The sequence below is a fragment of the Alosa alosa genome, chromosome 22 (genome assembly GCF_017589495.1).
Source record: "Alosa alosa isolate M-15738 ecotype Scorff River chromosome 22, AALO_Geno_1.1, whole genome shotgun sequence".
Taxonomy (NCBI): Eukaryota; Metazoa; Chordata; class Actinopteri; order Clupeiformes; family Clupeidae; genus Alosa; species Alosa alosa.
In genome coordinates, this window is record NC_063210.1 from 21,040,463 (window position 1) to 21,058,250 (window position 17,788).

The window sequence follows — 17,788 nt, forward strand, 5'->3', positions numbered from 1 at the left end:
AACTGCAGGATCTGGAACATGAGTGGGGCTGAACATGGCCTGTGGAACAGATAATCGTGTACTTGGAGCATTAGTTTATAGACAATTGAGGGACCTTGTTATCAATACATTATATTACAAATATGTAGATTGTGATCTAGGCTACCGTGCAATGTGAATGTAAGAGGATGTCATAAAAGCAAAATTATGTCCTGGCGCCACTTCTAAGCTTGCATTGTCGTTTTCAGGTGAAATGGCCTTTGATGATAGGAGCACTAGTGCTACTACATGATCGCATCAAATCGCTTAGTGCTATTTTTAAAAAACAAACCCTTTCATTTTTGGTAAACTATGTTTACCATCTAACAATGTTCTCAATGTCGAAGTTCATGTGTATAGACACTGATAATACTTCGATCAAAGTTTCAAAGTTGTGTTGAGCCTTTTTGGTGTTTTAAAATACAGATTTTGACATCCATCATGTATCAAAAATAGTAGTGCATCAAAAGGCCACCCCACCAAAAGCGACAACTCATAGAAGCTTAAAATGGACGTGAATTATGGTTTTAAACTAAAGTACATTCCCAAGCTTGCCCTAGGCTGCATTTTGGCAGAGTTGCGGCTTGAAGTTCGGCTTTACTGTTTCTGTTCTGTTTAAATTGAACGTGAAATGCCAAATATGTAGTCACCTCTAGTCCCTCAGGATTCAAAAAGAAGTGTCAACTTCACCTCTGCTATGACTCCCTGCAATGGCTAGCGAGTGGCAAAGTTAACGCTTAACTAGCTAGCTTCTACCTACCTAACGTTTGCTGAAAACACATCCGTTAAAGCTCTTTCTAACCACAACAGACGTCATAGAATACAGTATCTCGATTAAAAACACTTCTACAATGAGTTTACTTATGTGTTATCCTAAGTTAGCCAGTTGGCTCACAGTATGCAAGTTAGCAGCTAACGTTAGCAGCTAACATAACCAAATAGCTTGAAAAATAGCTTGTGTAACGTTTAACGTCACCGTTAATGTTAACCTTAATATAACGTTACAATCTTCAAAAAGTTAGCTTACACCGGATTAGTCTATGCATTCTACCAAATATCATATCATATCATCATATAAATTGTGGCATTTGATTTTTACACAAGTTCAACATACCTTTGAGCTTTCACTGCCGGCTTGTCGCTTGATGTGGAGGACCAACGGTTGCAATCAAATATTCTAGAACACTGTTCCAGGGGTACAAGACTGTTGTCTTCATGTCTTTCGATTGTCAATCCAACTGGTAGACTATATTATAATGACCAATGACAGGGTTAAAATTACCCAGGCACTGGGTGCATTACATGATTTTTGTGCTCTCAGCCACTAACCCAGCACCTGGGTCTTAACAATAACCCAGCATGGGTTATGATAACAATAAAAGTAAAAATGTCATTAACCCAGTGCTTTAGTTAAAATAATAACCCAGCACTTTTAAGAGTGTAAGTACTCGGCAACATCTTTCAGTGCAGCTAAGGTCAATTTCACACCGGAATTCTCCTTTAAGGTTAGGGGTGTGAGGATTTACACGCGCAACTAGCATCACCAGCTAGCATACACCAGCCCCAGGTCGGTTATCAGTTGATCCAATATTAGTTGTGCAGAAATATAGCCCATCTTATACACACCAATTGAATTGAAATTGTATAGATTTGTATTTTTTGTAATTATTCCACATTTAGTGTAGTCATATCAGAACCGGAAGTAGCCTACAATCCAAATGCAAGCATGAAACTTCAGAGTATTACCTTTCATTTGAGGCCAAGATTATGCTTGTAAGGGGTTCATATGCAGTAAGCATTTGATTGCCAGTATGCATTTTGGATAACCCAAAGTCCTATGGGGAGTTTTCATAGGGCATTTTACAAAATGCATGAGTATACCTTGGCAAATAATGGTCTAAAAAGTACTCATGTTGTCATTCTATATTGATCTACTTTTGCACACAGCATGACAAGACCTAATGCTAGGACTCAAGTCATATCAAGTCAAGACCTAGAGGGCTGAGATGTGGTCAGTTCAAAGGTGCTTGTTATCCCGTAGAAAAAGAAAAGAATAATCTAGCCTTTGTAACTTTGTGCCAGTACATCACACAGTTATTCTAATTGTTTTCAACAGTGCCTCAGCTTTCCAAAAGAGAGCAGGCATTTGATTATTGGCTAAAGTATGTAGGAACAATGCCCTCCTAAGTCAAAATGGGGCAAAAGTATAATTTATAATTGCTCAGATTTGCAAAAGAAAAGATTTGACACATGGCACTAACAATTTAATAATGGGCCTTTTCACCACCTCTGAGCATCCACTAACCTGGACTTAGGGGGCTTTCCTCTCAGGGTGAATGAGAGGATGCTTAATTGCTTTTTACCCAACATTTTTAATACAGATGCAATGATTAATGCATCCATGGCCAGGATATAATTATATAATATGACATGATTTTAAAAGTGACCTATAACAATAGGCTATGCAATAAGCTACTATTCAAACGAACACTTCAATTATATTGTTCTTAAAAAACGAGTAGGAAAACTATAGTAACTAATGAGAGATTGAAATGAATGAAGTTATTACCTGATTATCCTGTTCTCTTCCATCTCCAGTTGGTTCTCTTCGACTCCACCTCGTTTACCACACAGCTATGCATTCACGAAGGCGGGAGACTGGTCCGCGAAACTGAAACTCAGAGTTAGCTGGTCAACAAAACAAAACTATTTCCTGATTGATTGAGAAATCCTATTTTCTGATTGGCCGATAGGTTAGTAACTGAACAGCAGCTCTCTGAGCTGAATGAGCACATAGACAACAAAAGGTTATGTGACAGGTTTGTAAAATATAGCCCTTAGAAATGTCTGTGGGCAAGTTAATAATTTCTCGGAGTGAGAAATGCCATGAGTGGCTTGTGAGCGTGTGAATTGAAATGCGTGTGTCTCACGCTCAATGCGTGAGACTTGAGGTCTGCTATAACCAGTGATGGGCGATACTTAGCGTTAGAAATGCAGCCTTACTGTAATCAATTACTTTTTTTCAAGTAATGAGTAAAAGTAAGGGATTACAATTGCAAAAAACAGTCATTAGATTACTTTTACTTTCCTGCAAGCAGCCTGCTTTACTGCGTTACTAAACCGTGATTTTGCCATAGACAGTAAAATAATTTGGGATTTTGCCATATGGATTTTGTGAGACTAAGTCCTGACAATGATGTAGGCTATAGCTGATAGCTGGCTATAACCTCAAATCTGAGCAAGCAAATCTAACCTCAAATCTGAGCAAGCACCTAGCAAGCCGGCACAGGAATGTGAAACTCATTGAGACACCCCCAGATCCCTACATGACGGCTGAGCAACAGGTGAAAATAGAGGACGTCGCGGGTTCCCTGTAGCCCATACTGGCCCGTTATAACAGGAGCCAGGTCATTATAATATTCTGGCTGCATTCACTGTGATTTGGAAAATGGGCAAAAATATAATGTGGTCTTTGCCTTTTTGTAATGGGGCTGGTGAGTGTTGAAGTCTTCAATAATTCGTTTCCCTTAAACCAGCGTTTCTCTACTGGGTCGCGGAGACATGCCAGGTAGGGCGCAAAAAACAGGAGTTTTTTTTAATTCATTTCTTTTATCTGTAGCCTATTCCCGATGCGCAATGGACGCACTGTGTTATTCATAGAGGGAAGCGCTCGTCAAGGCAGCGTGAGCGCATGTTTGAATCTGCAAGCACGTTCACTAATGAACATTTCTTGAAGCTGGCCTATCTTTGCGATATATTTGGAAAGCTCAATGAGTTAAATCTCCAGTTACAAGGCAAAGACAAGTACCTACCTCACCTAGCAGATAAGATTACTGCATTCACCAAAAAACTTGAGGACAGGCGCCTCGATCACAACAGTATGCCTTTGAGAATCTGAGTGAAATCGCTGAAACGTCTGCTTCGGGAGCCACTCTTGTGATCCCATGTATTAAACAGTAGGCCTACATCACATCCCTGCAAAGTTTATTTCAAAAATATTTCCCAACCAGCAGTGCTCAGTATGACTGGATTATGGATCCATTTAATGCAGCATGGGGGGCCGGTGATTTCTCCCCCAGTATGCTGCTTAACATACCATTTCAATGCAGTTTGGGAGGGACAGAAATACCTTAACAGAGCAAGCAGCAACCATCCTCTATCTGAGGACTAAGCTATTTTGTAAGTTAATGTAAAACACATAGGTTGGTGAAAGAACTGTAAGCTCAAATTCAGCTCGGAGAGAGAGACTATTATACTTTCTTGCCCTCTACATCAGTGTTTCTCAAAGTGTGGTCCGGGGACCACTGGTGGTCCGCAAGCTATCCCAAGTGGTCCGCGAGAAGACGTGGTAAATTATAATATAGATGAGTTGTTTGCAATATTGAACCAACTTGTACTGTATGTGAATCCAAACAGTTCTGCAACACTGTCTATGTAAGATATGCCAGTTTAAATCATATGAATCCTCTGACACAATAAGCAAAGTGCAAAGACAAGCAAGGTGGTTCAGTGAGTAGGCCGATTGTGTAATACACTGTTGAAGTAGGTCTACTCTCTTTTTTTTAGCTAGGTGGTCCGTGAGTTTTTGTTTAATTGGTTAAGTGGTCCTTGGTCTGAAAAAGTTTGAGAAACACTGCTCTACATCACGGTCACAGCGAACCTATATAAAACAACTTTAAGCCTCCTTTTGAACGGGTAGCCTCCCTTTTCATTACATGGATTAGCAGCCAGATACGTGAAGAGAACAAGTGGAGAAACATCCAACGCAATTCCTTGGTAGGCCTAATGTTATTAAGTTGGATTTTGTAGTCACTGCAAATCTAACAACGTTTATGAAACTGGAAACAATTGAACCAGGAGACTGCGAAATATTTGTAATATTTGTAAGAGTAGCCTAGGCTACGTTATACTGACACCATGGAGGCTAACGTTAACGTAATGCTCTGAATTCGCGGCCAACATCAAATCCATAGTTCTAACTATTTGATCATCAAGTCAAAAGTTCCTGGTCAACTAGAAATAATTCCACTACTTTTTATTGCTTAGCTAGACTACTTACCACTTCTACACCATTGACTGTATCTGTTTAAACTGTAACAGTTAAACTGTTCAAACTGTAGCCTAAAGTTAACCGTAACAGCTCAACACAAGCAAAACATTTCGAGCTGAATGCACGTGTGAGTTGTTACGGGAACATACACAGACACCAATTTTAGGAAAAGGGCTGTTGACTGGTCTTCAGCTATTTTGCTACGGTTTATTACACATCTAGAAGAATACATTTGAGTCGTTATAGGCTCTGGCTTATTATGGAGCATAATAGGAACAAAGTTATGATCAAAAAAATTATCAAGGACGAAAAATCCGTGGGCCTTAACTTCAATGGGCATGACGCCACTGGTTTCTTTTGTCCCCCATGCCTGTTCCATTCATTCTGGCCAGGAGAGTCGAATGAAACAAAACGCACATTCGACTTCTGCTTAAATAACTCATGAACGGTTTTGTTCAGAGATGAAATTCCAACTGTATTTGACAGAGGACAGATGTAGGTTGCTAGTGACAAAATATTAGCTTTCAGTGTGGTACGATGTGTTTGTAAATTACATTTCATTGAAAAGTCCCGGTTCTCCCCCCTATGTAAAAGACGTGCAGGGTGCTAAAGCTTGTCAGGCATAGCAACAGTAACTAAGGAGGGCGGGACTTAGCGAAGGGTGCTAAATAACGTGGTGCTGTTGGGAAGTTCTGCATTCCATTGCAGTGTTCGGAAAAGGTAAGTTATCTCTTTGATAAATTCCCACAGATCTGTCACAAATCACAAAATAGCTTAGGCCTACTACTTTATCTCGCTCTGTTCAGTCGAACGGACAAGCATGACATTGTCGTTTTAAAAATAATTTCCTTCAAATGGCGACACATCCATGGACAACTGCTGTAGCCTACGACGGAGTATTAGGGCCACACATGAAGAAATAAACATATATTTTTTGCCATGACGAGATTAACTGTACGACATAGGGCCACACATCTGGGTGCAGTAGTGAAATATGTTATTTAAATTTCAAAGTGTATTGTCAAAGTGCTTGCAACAGAAATATAGGAACAGAAACTGTGCCTCGTGTGTGAACCAACCCGGGTGTGTCGAAAGACAACTCTGGTTCAATGTGAATGAAACGCATCACAGCATTCATTGTGCCATCAAAGACAACTGCAAAGTGGATGTAGTGAATAAAGTGCAATTTCAAGTAGGCCTTGTAAGATCAGGAACACAGCAACATTTGTAGTGAATAAAAGTGCTATTTCAAACTGTGGGAAAAAGGTAATGATAAAGCACATGGATTTGTTTACAAGCTGAACGGTTAGCATAAGTTTGGTAGAACTATGTGGATGTTACAAGGTAAAGGTTTCTTGTTTCTCACTGCTCTTTCTGGGACGGTAGTCTCAATGTTGCAAAGGTTGGTTTTCCGCCTGGGGACGCTAGGCGCAGGAAAAGTCACCATTTTCACCCGGAACAGGTCATTTAACAAGACAGAACAATATAGAACAAAACTGAGAACAAAATATTAGGAATGGTTGAGTACAAAATTGGAGAACAATTAAGAACAAATTTATTGATGAACAATCATTAACAATCTACTATTTATCTAATCTACTAAATTATAACAAACAAACTAAATTATAACAAATTACTATTTACAAATTAGAACTATTTACAAATGTACATATTTACAATATAGCTCGAGCTGCATGGCCACCTACAGCTCGGGCTGCATAACTTTCCCTCCCCTTGCCGCCATATTGGCCGCGTGGGGCAGTACTACTCACCCTCTGGTACCAAGATGACATCAGCACTGTGCGTGGTACCAGAGGTGCAGCTGTCGCAGCCCAGCCACAGCACCTGGCCGGACCCACCAGCAGGTGCCATGCGCCCGCACATGGCACAGTCTGGGACCTGCCCGTGCAGACTCCTGGGCCAGCCGAGCCTCCCTAGCCGACGCCCTGGCGGACCTCCCTCTCCTGCCAGCCTGGAATTGTGCCATCTGGCGCTGCCTCCCTGGCGGCCTCTCTTTACAGCGATGCAGCCGCCTTTGCTGCCTGTGGCAGCCCGGCCTGCTGCTGCCCGGACCGCAGCTGGGCTGCCCGATCCTGCGCTGTTGTTCTATGCGGGATGCCTCAGCCTCCCTCTCGGCTCTTTCCCATATTGGCGTCCGAGGGTGATGACATTTGCAGGCTGAGGCATCCTCCTCCCCCTCCCCTGGCCGGCGTTTCAATATGTGGCGGCAGCAGGATGTCGGCTAGTGCGCCCGGGATGACTCCAGAGCATACCAGGGGTTGGGGAAGCGGTGGCAGGTCGGGCACTGTCGGTGGCCCGGTGAGTGGTCCCGGCGGCCCGTGGTGGAAGTGGCCATGGCTGCGGTGGTGGCAGCAGCGCCCGGCCCGTGAGGTGGTGGTAGAGGCAGCGGTAGCGTGGTGGTGGTAGAGGCAGCTGGGCTGTGGTGGAGGTAGCCATGGCGGCTGCGGTGGCAGCAGCAGCAGCAGCGCGGCGTGGTGGTGTAGTAGAGCGGTGGCTGTGGTGGAGGTAGAGGTGGGAGCGGCTGTGGTGGAAGGTGGCCATGGCTGCGGTGGTGGCAGCAGCAGGCGCCCGGCCGTGGTGGTGGTGGGCGAGGAGGAGGCAGCTGGGCCCCAAGGCGTCAGGACGGTGGTGGTCGTGGCAGGGACCCCGTGGCGACGAGGCGGGGGAGTGGTGGTGGTGGTGGCTGACCGCGGGTGTTTGCCTCACGGTGGTGGAGAGGGGAATTGCTCAGCGTTGGTGGCCCGGAGTGCAGCCGGTGGTGGTGTTGGGCCCGGCGTTTTGCTGGCGCAGTTGTTGTCTGTGGTGCTGGTGGAAGGCGGGGCGGCCCGGCCCGGCCGGTGCAAGGAGGGTGGACATGTCCTCGTCAGTGTCCTCGGGCGTGAAATACTCCCCCACCCGGCTGGTCAGGAGGCCTTTGACGAGCTGCAACAAAAAGCACAAAATGAAGACATTGTTAGAAATGTATGTAAGTGCTGTAAAATTGATCTTGATGAACTTTTTTCATGATTGTAGGTGTCTTTTTTCCCTAACTCACCGCTTTGACTTCGTCCACCTCCATCCTGTTCAGCGGGAAGGGCCTGTCCGTCTGAACCCACTGATGATGTTATGGGGGAATTACAGGCCTCCTCCAGCGTACTTTAGCACCGCCGAGAATTGCCGGCTTGCCGATGTGAGTGCGCCTCTCCCAGCCCATGTTGCTTAGCGCCAGCCTGGAACGCCCGCCTTTAGGGGGGCCGTACACCGCCACATCCAGTGGCTGGAGCACATGGAGTGGTGTGCGCTGGCAGGCACACCACCTCGATCCTGTTGGCCCGACGAAGTCGACCACCCCGTCCCAACATGAGCCTCATGTTGATCCATGGAGGAGGAGCGCTCCTGCCGGGCGTGCCAACGAGCCCCAGCCACTTCAGGAATAGGTCGCTGTCCATGTACCCCTTCTCCGACACACGTAGAGGGTGCATTCTGGGGCCCCCCTCAGGCCGTGGGCTGTGCTGGGAAGCTCCCAGTGATGAAAAAGTATGCTTTCCCCAGCAGCGTTTAGCAACAGTGAGCGGTGATGTGTTCTCTTGTGGTCACCTGCTGGCGTAAGCGCACCTCTGCCTTGTGGCAGAGGATCACGTTGCCTGGGTGGCCCTTGTCGCCCGAATCGATAAGTCGCGGTTGTATATCAGTTCAGGGTCCCGCTGAATTCATGTTGGTCATAAAGGGGCCTGGCAGATGTGGAAGAGCTCGTCCACCCCTTTCCACGTAGCCCCATGGAGCGGCTCCCTTTCCAGTGGATTGTGGCCCTCCTGGAGGCTTCACCGGTGGGAGTGTAGCAGCTTCGTTCAACTCCACCACATCTGCTCCAGGCCCTTCTCCATGTTCTAAAATGGAGTTGGAGCCGTCCTGACGCCCCAGATCTGGATGGCCAGTACCAAAGCGCCACCGACTTAGTGATCCGGAAGCGTGGAGCTGCCATCAAATGTAAAGTAGGGCCCCTCCTCCTGGAAATCGGCATCAGCGCCCGGTTAGGGTGGGGCTGGAGGGCATATCTCCCCTTCCTCGGTCCTGGGAGGTGAATTGTAGGAATGTGAAATTGGGCGAGCCACCCTCCAGTGCCCCTCCTCCAAAGCCATTGGGCCCTACTCCATGTCCTCTTCTGTTATCGTCTTTTTGGCGTGGCATTTTTCTGTAAAAGGAGTACATAAAGGCACAAATAAAATAATTTATTATTTTTTATTAGTACACTATATTAGTATATTGATAAATAATTATAGTAATTATTATGAATTACATCTTGTATCTTACACCTTGCTTTAGACATAACAAATACTTGCTTTCTCTATTTGTTGAATTAAAACAAAGAGATTTAGATGATTTAAGTGTGTTTTAGATTTAAGTGTTTTGTAGTTTTGCTGTTGATGCCTGGAAAAACCACCGAAAAGCTTTCCCACCACGATAGCAGCATTGGCCGCGAGTAGAGTTTTACCTTTATCCTCCATACAAACCTAACTTTTCGCCAGATGTTTACGTTCCGCCTAGCTCGGCGAAATTCATCTGTAACGATATCAAATTCCCTAAGCGATATGACCCGCTGAAACATTTTAAAAATTGTCCGTTAAGAAGAAGTTGTCCGTTAGGAAACTAGATCTGAACTTTTACTATGTGTGATTACAGCATAGTCTTATCTGGCTGTAAAACAAGCTAGCTAGCTACTTAATATCAACAACGTAATCCCTGTCTCATCGTGCAAGACTTGTCTTATAAATCGATGCTTGCGGACTTCAGTAGCACGTTAATGTCATGTATGATCCATGAAAATGTAAAACTGTCTGTTAATGTTATGCTAGAAATAGATACAAACCGATACAGGTTTTTCAACATGTCTACATTAACCTTTTGATCTATATACGGACATATCTTATAACATATGTTAGCTACATTTGTTTTAAACACTTCCCCCACATCATTTAGGGACAAAGGTCAAACCCTCCCGCGGTGCCATTTTGAGAAATCTTGATTGTGAAGTGTAGGTGTAAGACATACTTACTTGGCTGTAGAGAGGTGTTGTTTCTTCAATGTCCGTTGAATCACGAAAATGAAAGGAGACACAAGGTTTCCAGGAGGCGTCGTTTTAACTTCGGACATGATTGATTATATCCTTTTTCAAAAAAGATCAACTGTATGGAACAGTGTAGATGCGTAATACCGTGTCTTTTGAGGGTAGAGCACTATGCAGACACTGGGGATAACTTCTAATTTGGAGTGCATGAGGGTGTTCACACTGAAAATTCAAACGATACGAAGGCTGCAAGTTCGGTTCGTTGCCTCATATAGCGGTCAAAGCTGAGTGTACAGCGCTGGACACTTTTAAGCATAGCGGGCGTCATCTTGGCCAAATGGCGGAGGGAGAGGGCGTTTTCCAAGCTTCATTAGTGTCGGTTGAAGCTGGAAGCGGCAGCGAAGTGGAAACAGACTTCACGGAGGTACAAGCAAGTTATAGCATAAGCGGTTCATGTTTTGGCACAGTATGACCATGTCACTGTCGAATTGAGGACGCCACAAAGCTATATTAAAATGTTTGGTGATCATGGCTCGCGGAAGTGCACGGAGTTAGTGTTTGATGAGACAATACTATTTGTTGAAATTTGGCGACCTCGGGCCAGTAAACACACAGTGCAATATAGTGTAATATACGTGCGTACTGGGGTACACCAATTGGAGAGACAGACTACATACCCATGCTGCTTTCCTGTAGTTCTTAGGACGACATAGGGCCACACATGAAGAAAAAATATATATATTCTGCCATGACGAGATGACAGCTGTTGGCTACTTCGAGACAAGTCCGGTGAGTTCTGACAGTGAAAAAAAGGAAGTACACTGTCATAGGCTAACGCGTAAAGTGCTGCACTCAATCTCTGTCTAACTTTACCAAAGTAACGTAACGGTAGCCTACATCAGCGATGATTAGACTACTTTTACTGTGAGGGATTCGGAGATTGGTTGTGTTATTGTTGTCTGATCTACATTAGACTGATTCAATAGGGATTTTCGTCACGACGGTTCAGATGGATAAAGTAGCAGTGATAGCCTAATACAAAGTGTAATGTAGGGCTCTCAAGTGTCACGAGATGATATTCTCACGCAGAAAACTATTAATAAGTCTTAATATATTTATTGCGTCGCAGCTCAAAATGTCTATAGTCGCTCGCCTCACTGTGAAACCCACACACACCCACAAGCCAGTTTTTCTCCCGTAGTTCTTAGACGCCATCGCCAATCAAAAAGAAAGGGGCTACACAATAGCCAATCAGAAAATAACAATATTGTATCTGGGTAAGATTTAACACAACCAATGAAAACATATCCTGGGATATCAACCTCATAATGGCTACAATGGCAATGAGCCTGGCCTCTAACTAGCATAATATATATTCCATTAGAAACCATCAAGTAGCTTAACGTATTGTGGCTAACTCACTTAGCTCCCAGTAGCCTATGGTCATACGCGAAATGAGATGACAGTCTAAAGATACAATTAGTTGTTATTAATTTGCTTTAGGCAACCTATAACCCATTTATTGTTTTTACAAATACATCAATAATCAAGTTGGCCTCCATCATCAAACCAATGCTAACGTAACATTATTTTACTCTATGTCCTAGGCTATTGATATAATTTAAGATTAACGTAGCTCACCTGGGCAGTAAAAACCAAGGCGTCCATAAACATCGATTTATTTCTCTCGCTCAAGAATAAATAGAATTACATGTCATGCAGAAATCATCCTACCCTTATTAGATGTTCTCTGCGGTAAACTACAGTCTTGTCCTTGTGAGCGTATTGTCTTTCAACCCACTTTAGATTAATTTCCAACAAAATTACGTCTCCCCGCAACAATGCGCCATCTGGTGGACAAACAACTACTTAATGCCAATACCGGAAATGCATCCAAATTCAGATGAATATTTAGCCTGGCGGGCCATCTATATCATTGAAATGTATAGTCTGGAATCGAACCATTTACCTCGCTTTTAATCCAAGGGCGTGGCAGAGAATTGTCTTTCAAACTGCCTAGGCATGCAAGGGCCAGCTTACGACCATATCCATTGATCCGGGTCGGCAAACGGCAAATACATCCTTCTTCGAAAGGAATTACTTAAGTGCATTGTGTTGCTCAACTTTCAAAGAAAAGCACAAGTCCAACTCCTCCAAAGTTGACGCCTAACGCCGCATTCAAACAACCGGGCTTCGCTAGCCATAGCCACCTTCCTTGTTGTACACCGTCCACAGGACTGTCGTTATCCGTTAAGCTCCCCTTTTAAGACTCTCTAACAAAATAGAGCTGTGATTGGATGAAGTCCACGGCGTCAGCCAATAGAAATCTATGGTTTGATACTAGACGCATTGGTGGCTGAGCAAATTAATTTGGGTGCAAATCACAAATGATTGATTATGGGCTAGGTTGATGTGGGCCCTTGAGACCAACATACCTTAAAAATGTCTTCATCCTCGGTGCCACGATTCCCACAACCCCCATGGTTCAGTGTCCCGTGTATCATTGACCAAAAATTAGATGACGGGAAAAAGTAGATGACGGAAAAAAAAAAACTTTGATTATCCGGGCGGCAAGCTAGCGGTCATAATAAATGTGACTAGTGCGGTGTCACTTATATATGTTTTTAATCTGTTCATGACACATTTTTTGACTTATAGTCTGGAAAATACGGCAGTGTTTGGGCTATTCTGGGTTTTGGGATAATTTTTGCCCTCAAGGAACAATATAGCACCTTAATAATATTAATTTAATAATTGAGAATTTTTATCAGAGCTTCCCCTATTCCAAAGAGCAGCGACCACTACTGTGGTAAACGCCCGTCTTGCAGGTAATAGTGCAATATGTAGGGGTGGAAGAAGAACTTCAGTGAAGACAACCTACTATAGCATGTGCTGATACACAAAAAGTCAGGTTGGCTGTTCGAAGTTGGGCTTATGAAATGTGAACATGCATGGAATAGGGTTGGAAAATAGTAAAGCGTTTATGTTTTGATTCTGCGGCACCTGTAAAGTTCTTTTATTTGCTTTCACAGATTTGGTGAACCTTACCTTGACCTCATGCATTTCACTGAAGGGGAAGGAGATGCAGACATTAATTGTCCTCTGCCTCATACAGGCCTCTCTGCAATGTAAGAATACAAGATTTTAATTATTTTCCAAGTTATAATCGGAGTCATGTGAAATTTGGATGGTCATAGTCCCTTACCAATTGTTTAATTATTGTTTTTTTTTTGTTTTTTTCAGTGTTTTCATCTGATGCCAACAACACATTTGATGCAGCACTCCATGACAATGTCATTTTGTTCTGGAACATTTCATTTAAGTTGGACCCCAAAAGTGATTTAGTTGTGCACATCCAGAAAAGCGAAGATTCTTCAGTTGACATTGTTCGTTTAGATCAAAAAGGACTAAAAATATTTCCAACATTTGTTGGAAGAGTTCAGCTACTGCAAAACAGTTTCCCAAATAAGGTTGTTGCTCTAAAGATGGACAACGTCAGCATCCAAGACACTGGAGAATACAAGTGTTATGCATCGATGCCTCTCTACATAAATCAGGGGCAGTGTCATTTAAAAGTTCGAGGTTAGTTATATCTGCTCTACACAATACTTTTGCAACCATTTCTAGGACAGTATAGTGGTCATGCTTTGAGAAACTAATGAGATGTAGTCTGAGGAAACCAAGAAGTAAAGTCATTGCAGAGTAAAAAAACATTATTGGGAGTTTGTAGACTTGAGAGAGAAAAATTTGCACTAATTCTATGTTGTGACAGACATAAACTGTTTTCAGACATGTCCTCCGCACTATATGCAGATCTTTGTCAAACGTATGTCCGACCCTTTGGGTGATTTCAGATCGGATGATTCTTACGTGTGGACATTATGCGGACATCATGTGTGAACGACACTGACACACATAAATAGAATCTCTGCGTGGTTGAACACACACATGAACAGAATCTCTGCATGTTCTTCGCTTCATTCAAACATGAGCTCATTTACATAATGTCCGTCTAAAATGAGGGGAGTTTCCCCACAAACACATTCCTTAAACCTCTGAAGAAAAGTTCTGTTTTAGCAAAGAGATTTAGGAGGGGAAACTGCAACCTAAACAGCCTACAGTTGTTGCTGACCAGATTCCTCATGGAGATTGCACCCAATTTGTCCGATTCAGTAGGCTATATTTTGGAGTTGGCGGCCTATTTAAAAACAAAAACATTAGGCTATGCATTAAGCATTAGGCCATTGTTGTCCTTGTCGTTTTCAGAAGTTGATCAAACATTATAGGCATTATAGCCTCACAAGTTATAGTTAACTACGAATGCCTCATGAGTTTTACCGCCTGCGTGAATGGAGCATTTTGAAGCTGCGCTGTGTAGTTCGGAAGCAATTAAATCTTTGGCTAAGGATTTCTTTGGAGAACGGACAACAGAGATTGCCAGTGACAGCACTGGGACTATTTTAATTCCAAAGGGAAGCTTTATTAGGATGCATCGTCTTGTAGTGGATTGGTTGAGATGAAGTATACATAATATACGGCTAAACTGCTTGATATCCGCAGAATATGCAGACTTACACCTACAGTATGTCTGAAAGGAGCTATAATGTGTGTGGGTCAGACACAAGCGCCAAACAGGACGGGAGGTGTAGTAGTTTACAGATTGGGGCTCCCATGGGTCATGGAATTTCTTGTCATTTTGTCAATTTGTCAATGTCAATTGTAATTGGGTAATTGGTGAATCAATGGGCTGGAAAGCCAGAGGTTCATTTGGACATCACTAAATTACCAGTTGTTTTTTGGTTGGAGTAGACAAAGAATCTTGTCTACATACATACATACATACATTCAAACAAACCTGAACCTGTGCAAGACGTGTCATAAAATATCAGCAGTTCTGGAGCACCATAGAATTAGCAATCATGGACTTTAATTCACTGCTTGCTGTGTGTTCTCCCACTTTCTACAGCCCCATGGAACCCAGTCCAGAAAAGCAATGTCTCCATGGGTAGTGGGGTATACACCCTTCGCTGTGAGGCCAAAGGGTATCCCCTAGGTACTCACACCTGGACAGATGGACATGGGAAGAAGTTGACTGACCAGGCCAAGTTCACAACCAGCATTACCTCAGAGCAGCTTATTCACATCTACAGCCAATTGAATGTCACCATCTCCACCCGTAGCAACTACACCTGCACTTTCAGTGATGACAGAGGAGTTTCTCAGTCTGCCACCTTTGTCTTTCCTGGTATGATATAAAATATGAAATGTTATCACAGTATATGGTAAAGGATATCCCCATGGCTTTGATTTGGCTGTAAGTCATGGGTAACCACAGCTGTGGGGATATCTTTTATAGTGCAAAATGGGGATTGATAATTAGAATTTAAGAGGCCAAGTGGGGAAGTCCTGGGATATCGGCACTGAAGGAATGCCTCTTGTCCAATAGGATATTAATCAATAGTTTGACCCGGATCTAACTGTTATCCAATGTAAAATATTATCACAGTGAATGTTATCACATACTTTTTAATGACACATTAATGACCCATCGATGCATGCTTATTATTATTATTACAGACAAGGACAAGTCAAGACATCACTATTGGCTGATCCCTGCTATAGGTGGACTGGTGGTGGTGCTGGTAGTTTTAAACCTGAAACATCAGGTAAGTCATAGAGATGGAACAGGTGTACAGGCCATAACATTAAATTATGTTATTCAAGACTTCTCAATACAGAAGGTTATCAGGAAATATGTATGAAGTGAAGCTATATTTGTGTTTGAAAGTAGCTTGGCACAGATATTTTGATATACTAACAAACACTTTTGGTCTACTTGCCCTCAGTGTCTCCACACCAGCAGCTTACAGCAACAGGAGCCTCGAAAACCAAGCCGGGGCGGGCATGGTGGAGTCAAGTGGGTAGGAGAATGTTCGGAAAGTGTCAACAATAAGCTTGACAGTGTGCCGCCACCACGGAGTCCATACAAGTTAATTACCGAATGGAGCACAGACTTTTGACACTGAAGGAGGAGATCTTGGTAATCAACTTGTACAGACTTCCTCAATGCACTTTCCTTTCCTTTGCGCTTTATGCACATCATGTTTTTGTTTATGTAGAAATGGAAGAAATGCTTCATACAGTGCCTTCATTGTATTTTATTTGTTTGATTCCACAAATGAAGATTAATTGTGCAATGATGAGGAGCTTGAATATACTACCCTAGTGCAGTGGTTCTCAAACTGAGGGTCACCAAAAGTATGGGTGGGGTCGCGAAATGATTTGCAGTCTGAATTAAATACATGTTTCTAAAGGTTTTTAAACCAGTATGTTTAAACTGCAAGCAAGCTCAGGCATGAAAATTTAAGTCAACCAACCAGCGGAGCTCTTGTGTTATCTGAGGGATTGTCTTTTTTTTTTTTTTACTAAAATTTTTTTTTACTAAAATCATTTACACCACCCACCTCACCCGCAAGGCGACCAAAATTGTGAGTGATGCAAGTCACCCGCTCACAATCTGTTTGATCTACTGCCCTCTGGGAAGAGGGTACAGAAGCCTAAGCTCCAAGACTACCAGACTCACCAACAGCTTCATACACAAGCTGTAAGGATGCTGAACTCTCCCTCCCTCTCCCCCTCCACCCCTCAGCTACATAACATCCTGGACATTGGACCAAAATGGCCGCCTGCACTACTCCACTTGCACACTTGCACCTTGTACACTTTACAACTTGGTGTTGTTGTCCCTGAAAACACAAAACTTCTGCTGCTCTTACATAACTTGCACCACTATGCCACTTTCTTTCTTACTTAGGTCAAACAGAACTACCCAAGCCTTTTATTGGCCTGACTTTGCACTAGTATTTTATTGACTGTCTATGCACAATTTCAACCAAATTTTGCTGCTCTTATTTTTCATTATTATATGTGCCCTCTTATTTACTTATTTACTTACTTTTTGTTTGCTTGAATGTTATGTTTGTCTGTGGACCTAAATTGGTAAATATGTCTAGTGTTCACCGTGGGATAGTGAAAAACGTAATTTCGATCTCTTTGTATGTCTGGAACATGTGAAGAAATTGACAATAAAGCTGACTTTGACTTTGACTTTGAAAAGTTGGTCTCAGTAGCTTTGTGAAGAGCTTCTAATTGAGACCTGCCTTTATTTATCCTGTGATGACTACAGGAGATACATCGGTATAGGAAATGACCATTTTAATGCATTTATTATATTTATATTTATCTTTAATACATTGAACTCCATTGTCTCCATGCCTTAACACCTGCCTTTCTTTGTTCTTTTGTTACATTTAAGCGTAAAGAAACTGGTTTGTGCTAGCCCAAGTTCATATACATAAATATACAGTATTTCTCTTCATGTTAATTTTACTGTATGATATGTTTTTGTATGTGCCTGTTTGAAATATTTTGTGTGTGAATGAGTATGTAGCCTATGTTTGCTGGAGGGCAGAACAGCAAAAGAATAAACATAACTTTGCATTAACAAGATGTAATTTTGTTTGTTTGTTTGTTTTATTGGTGTTTTAAGGCCAACAGTCACAGTTATAATTATAACTACTATTAAATAGCCAATATTTTCATGTTAGCACTAGTATATCAAAACGTTGACATAGCCTAATTCTCTGGCCTAATTG

At 42.7% G+C, this 17,788-nt stretch overlaps 1 protein-coding gene across 1 annotated transcript; it reads left to right on the forward strand.

Annotated features, from left to right (window-relative positions):
- Window positions 1-5,739: 5,739 nt before the first annotated feature.
- LOC125287606 (butyrophilin subfamily 1 member A1-like) lies at window positions 5,740-16,278 on the forward strand. The gene is made up of 6 exons (XM_048233530.1): window positions 5,740-5,788; window positions 13,166-13,261; window positions 13,377-13,715; window positions 15,100-15,378; window positions 15,711-15,799; window positions 15,980-16,278. Exons 2-6 carry the CDS (start codon window positions 13,216-13,218, stop codon window positions 16,151-16,153), a joined length of 927 nt encoding a protein of 308 aa, XP_048089487.1. The 5' UTR covers window positions 5,740-5,788; window positions 13,166-13,215; the 3' UTR covers window positions 16,154-16,278.
- The last annotated feature ends 1,510 nt before the right edge of the window (window positions 16,279-17,788 follow it).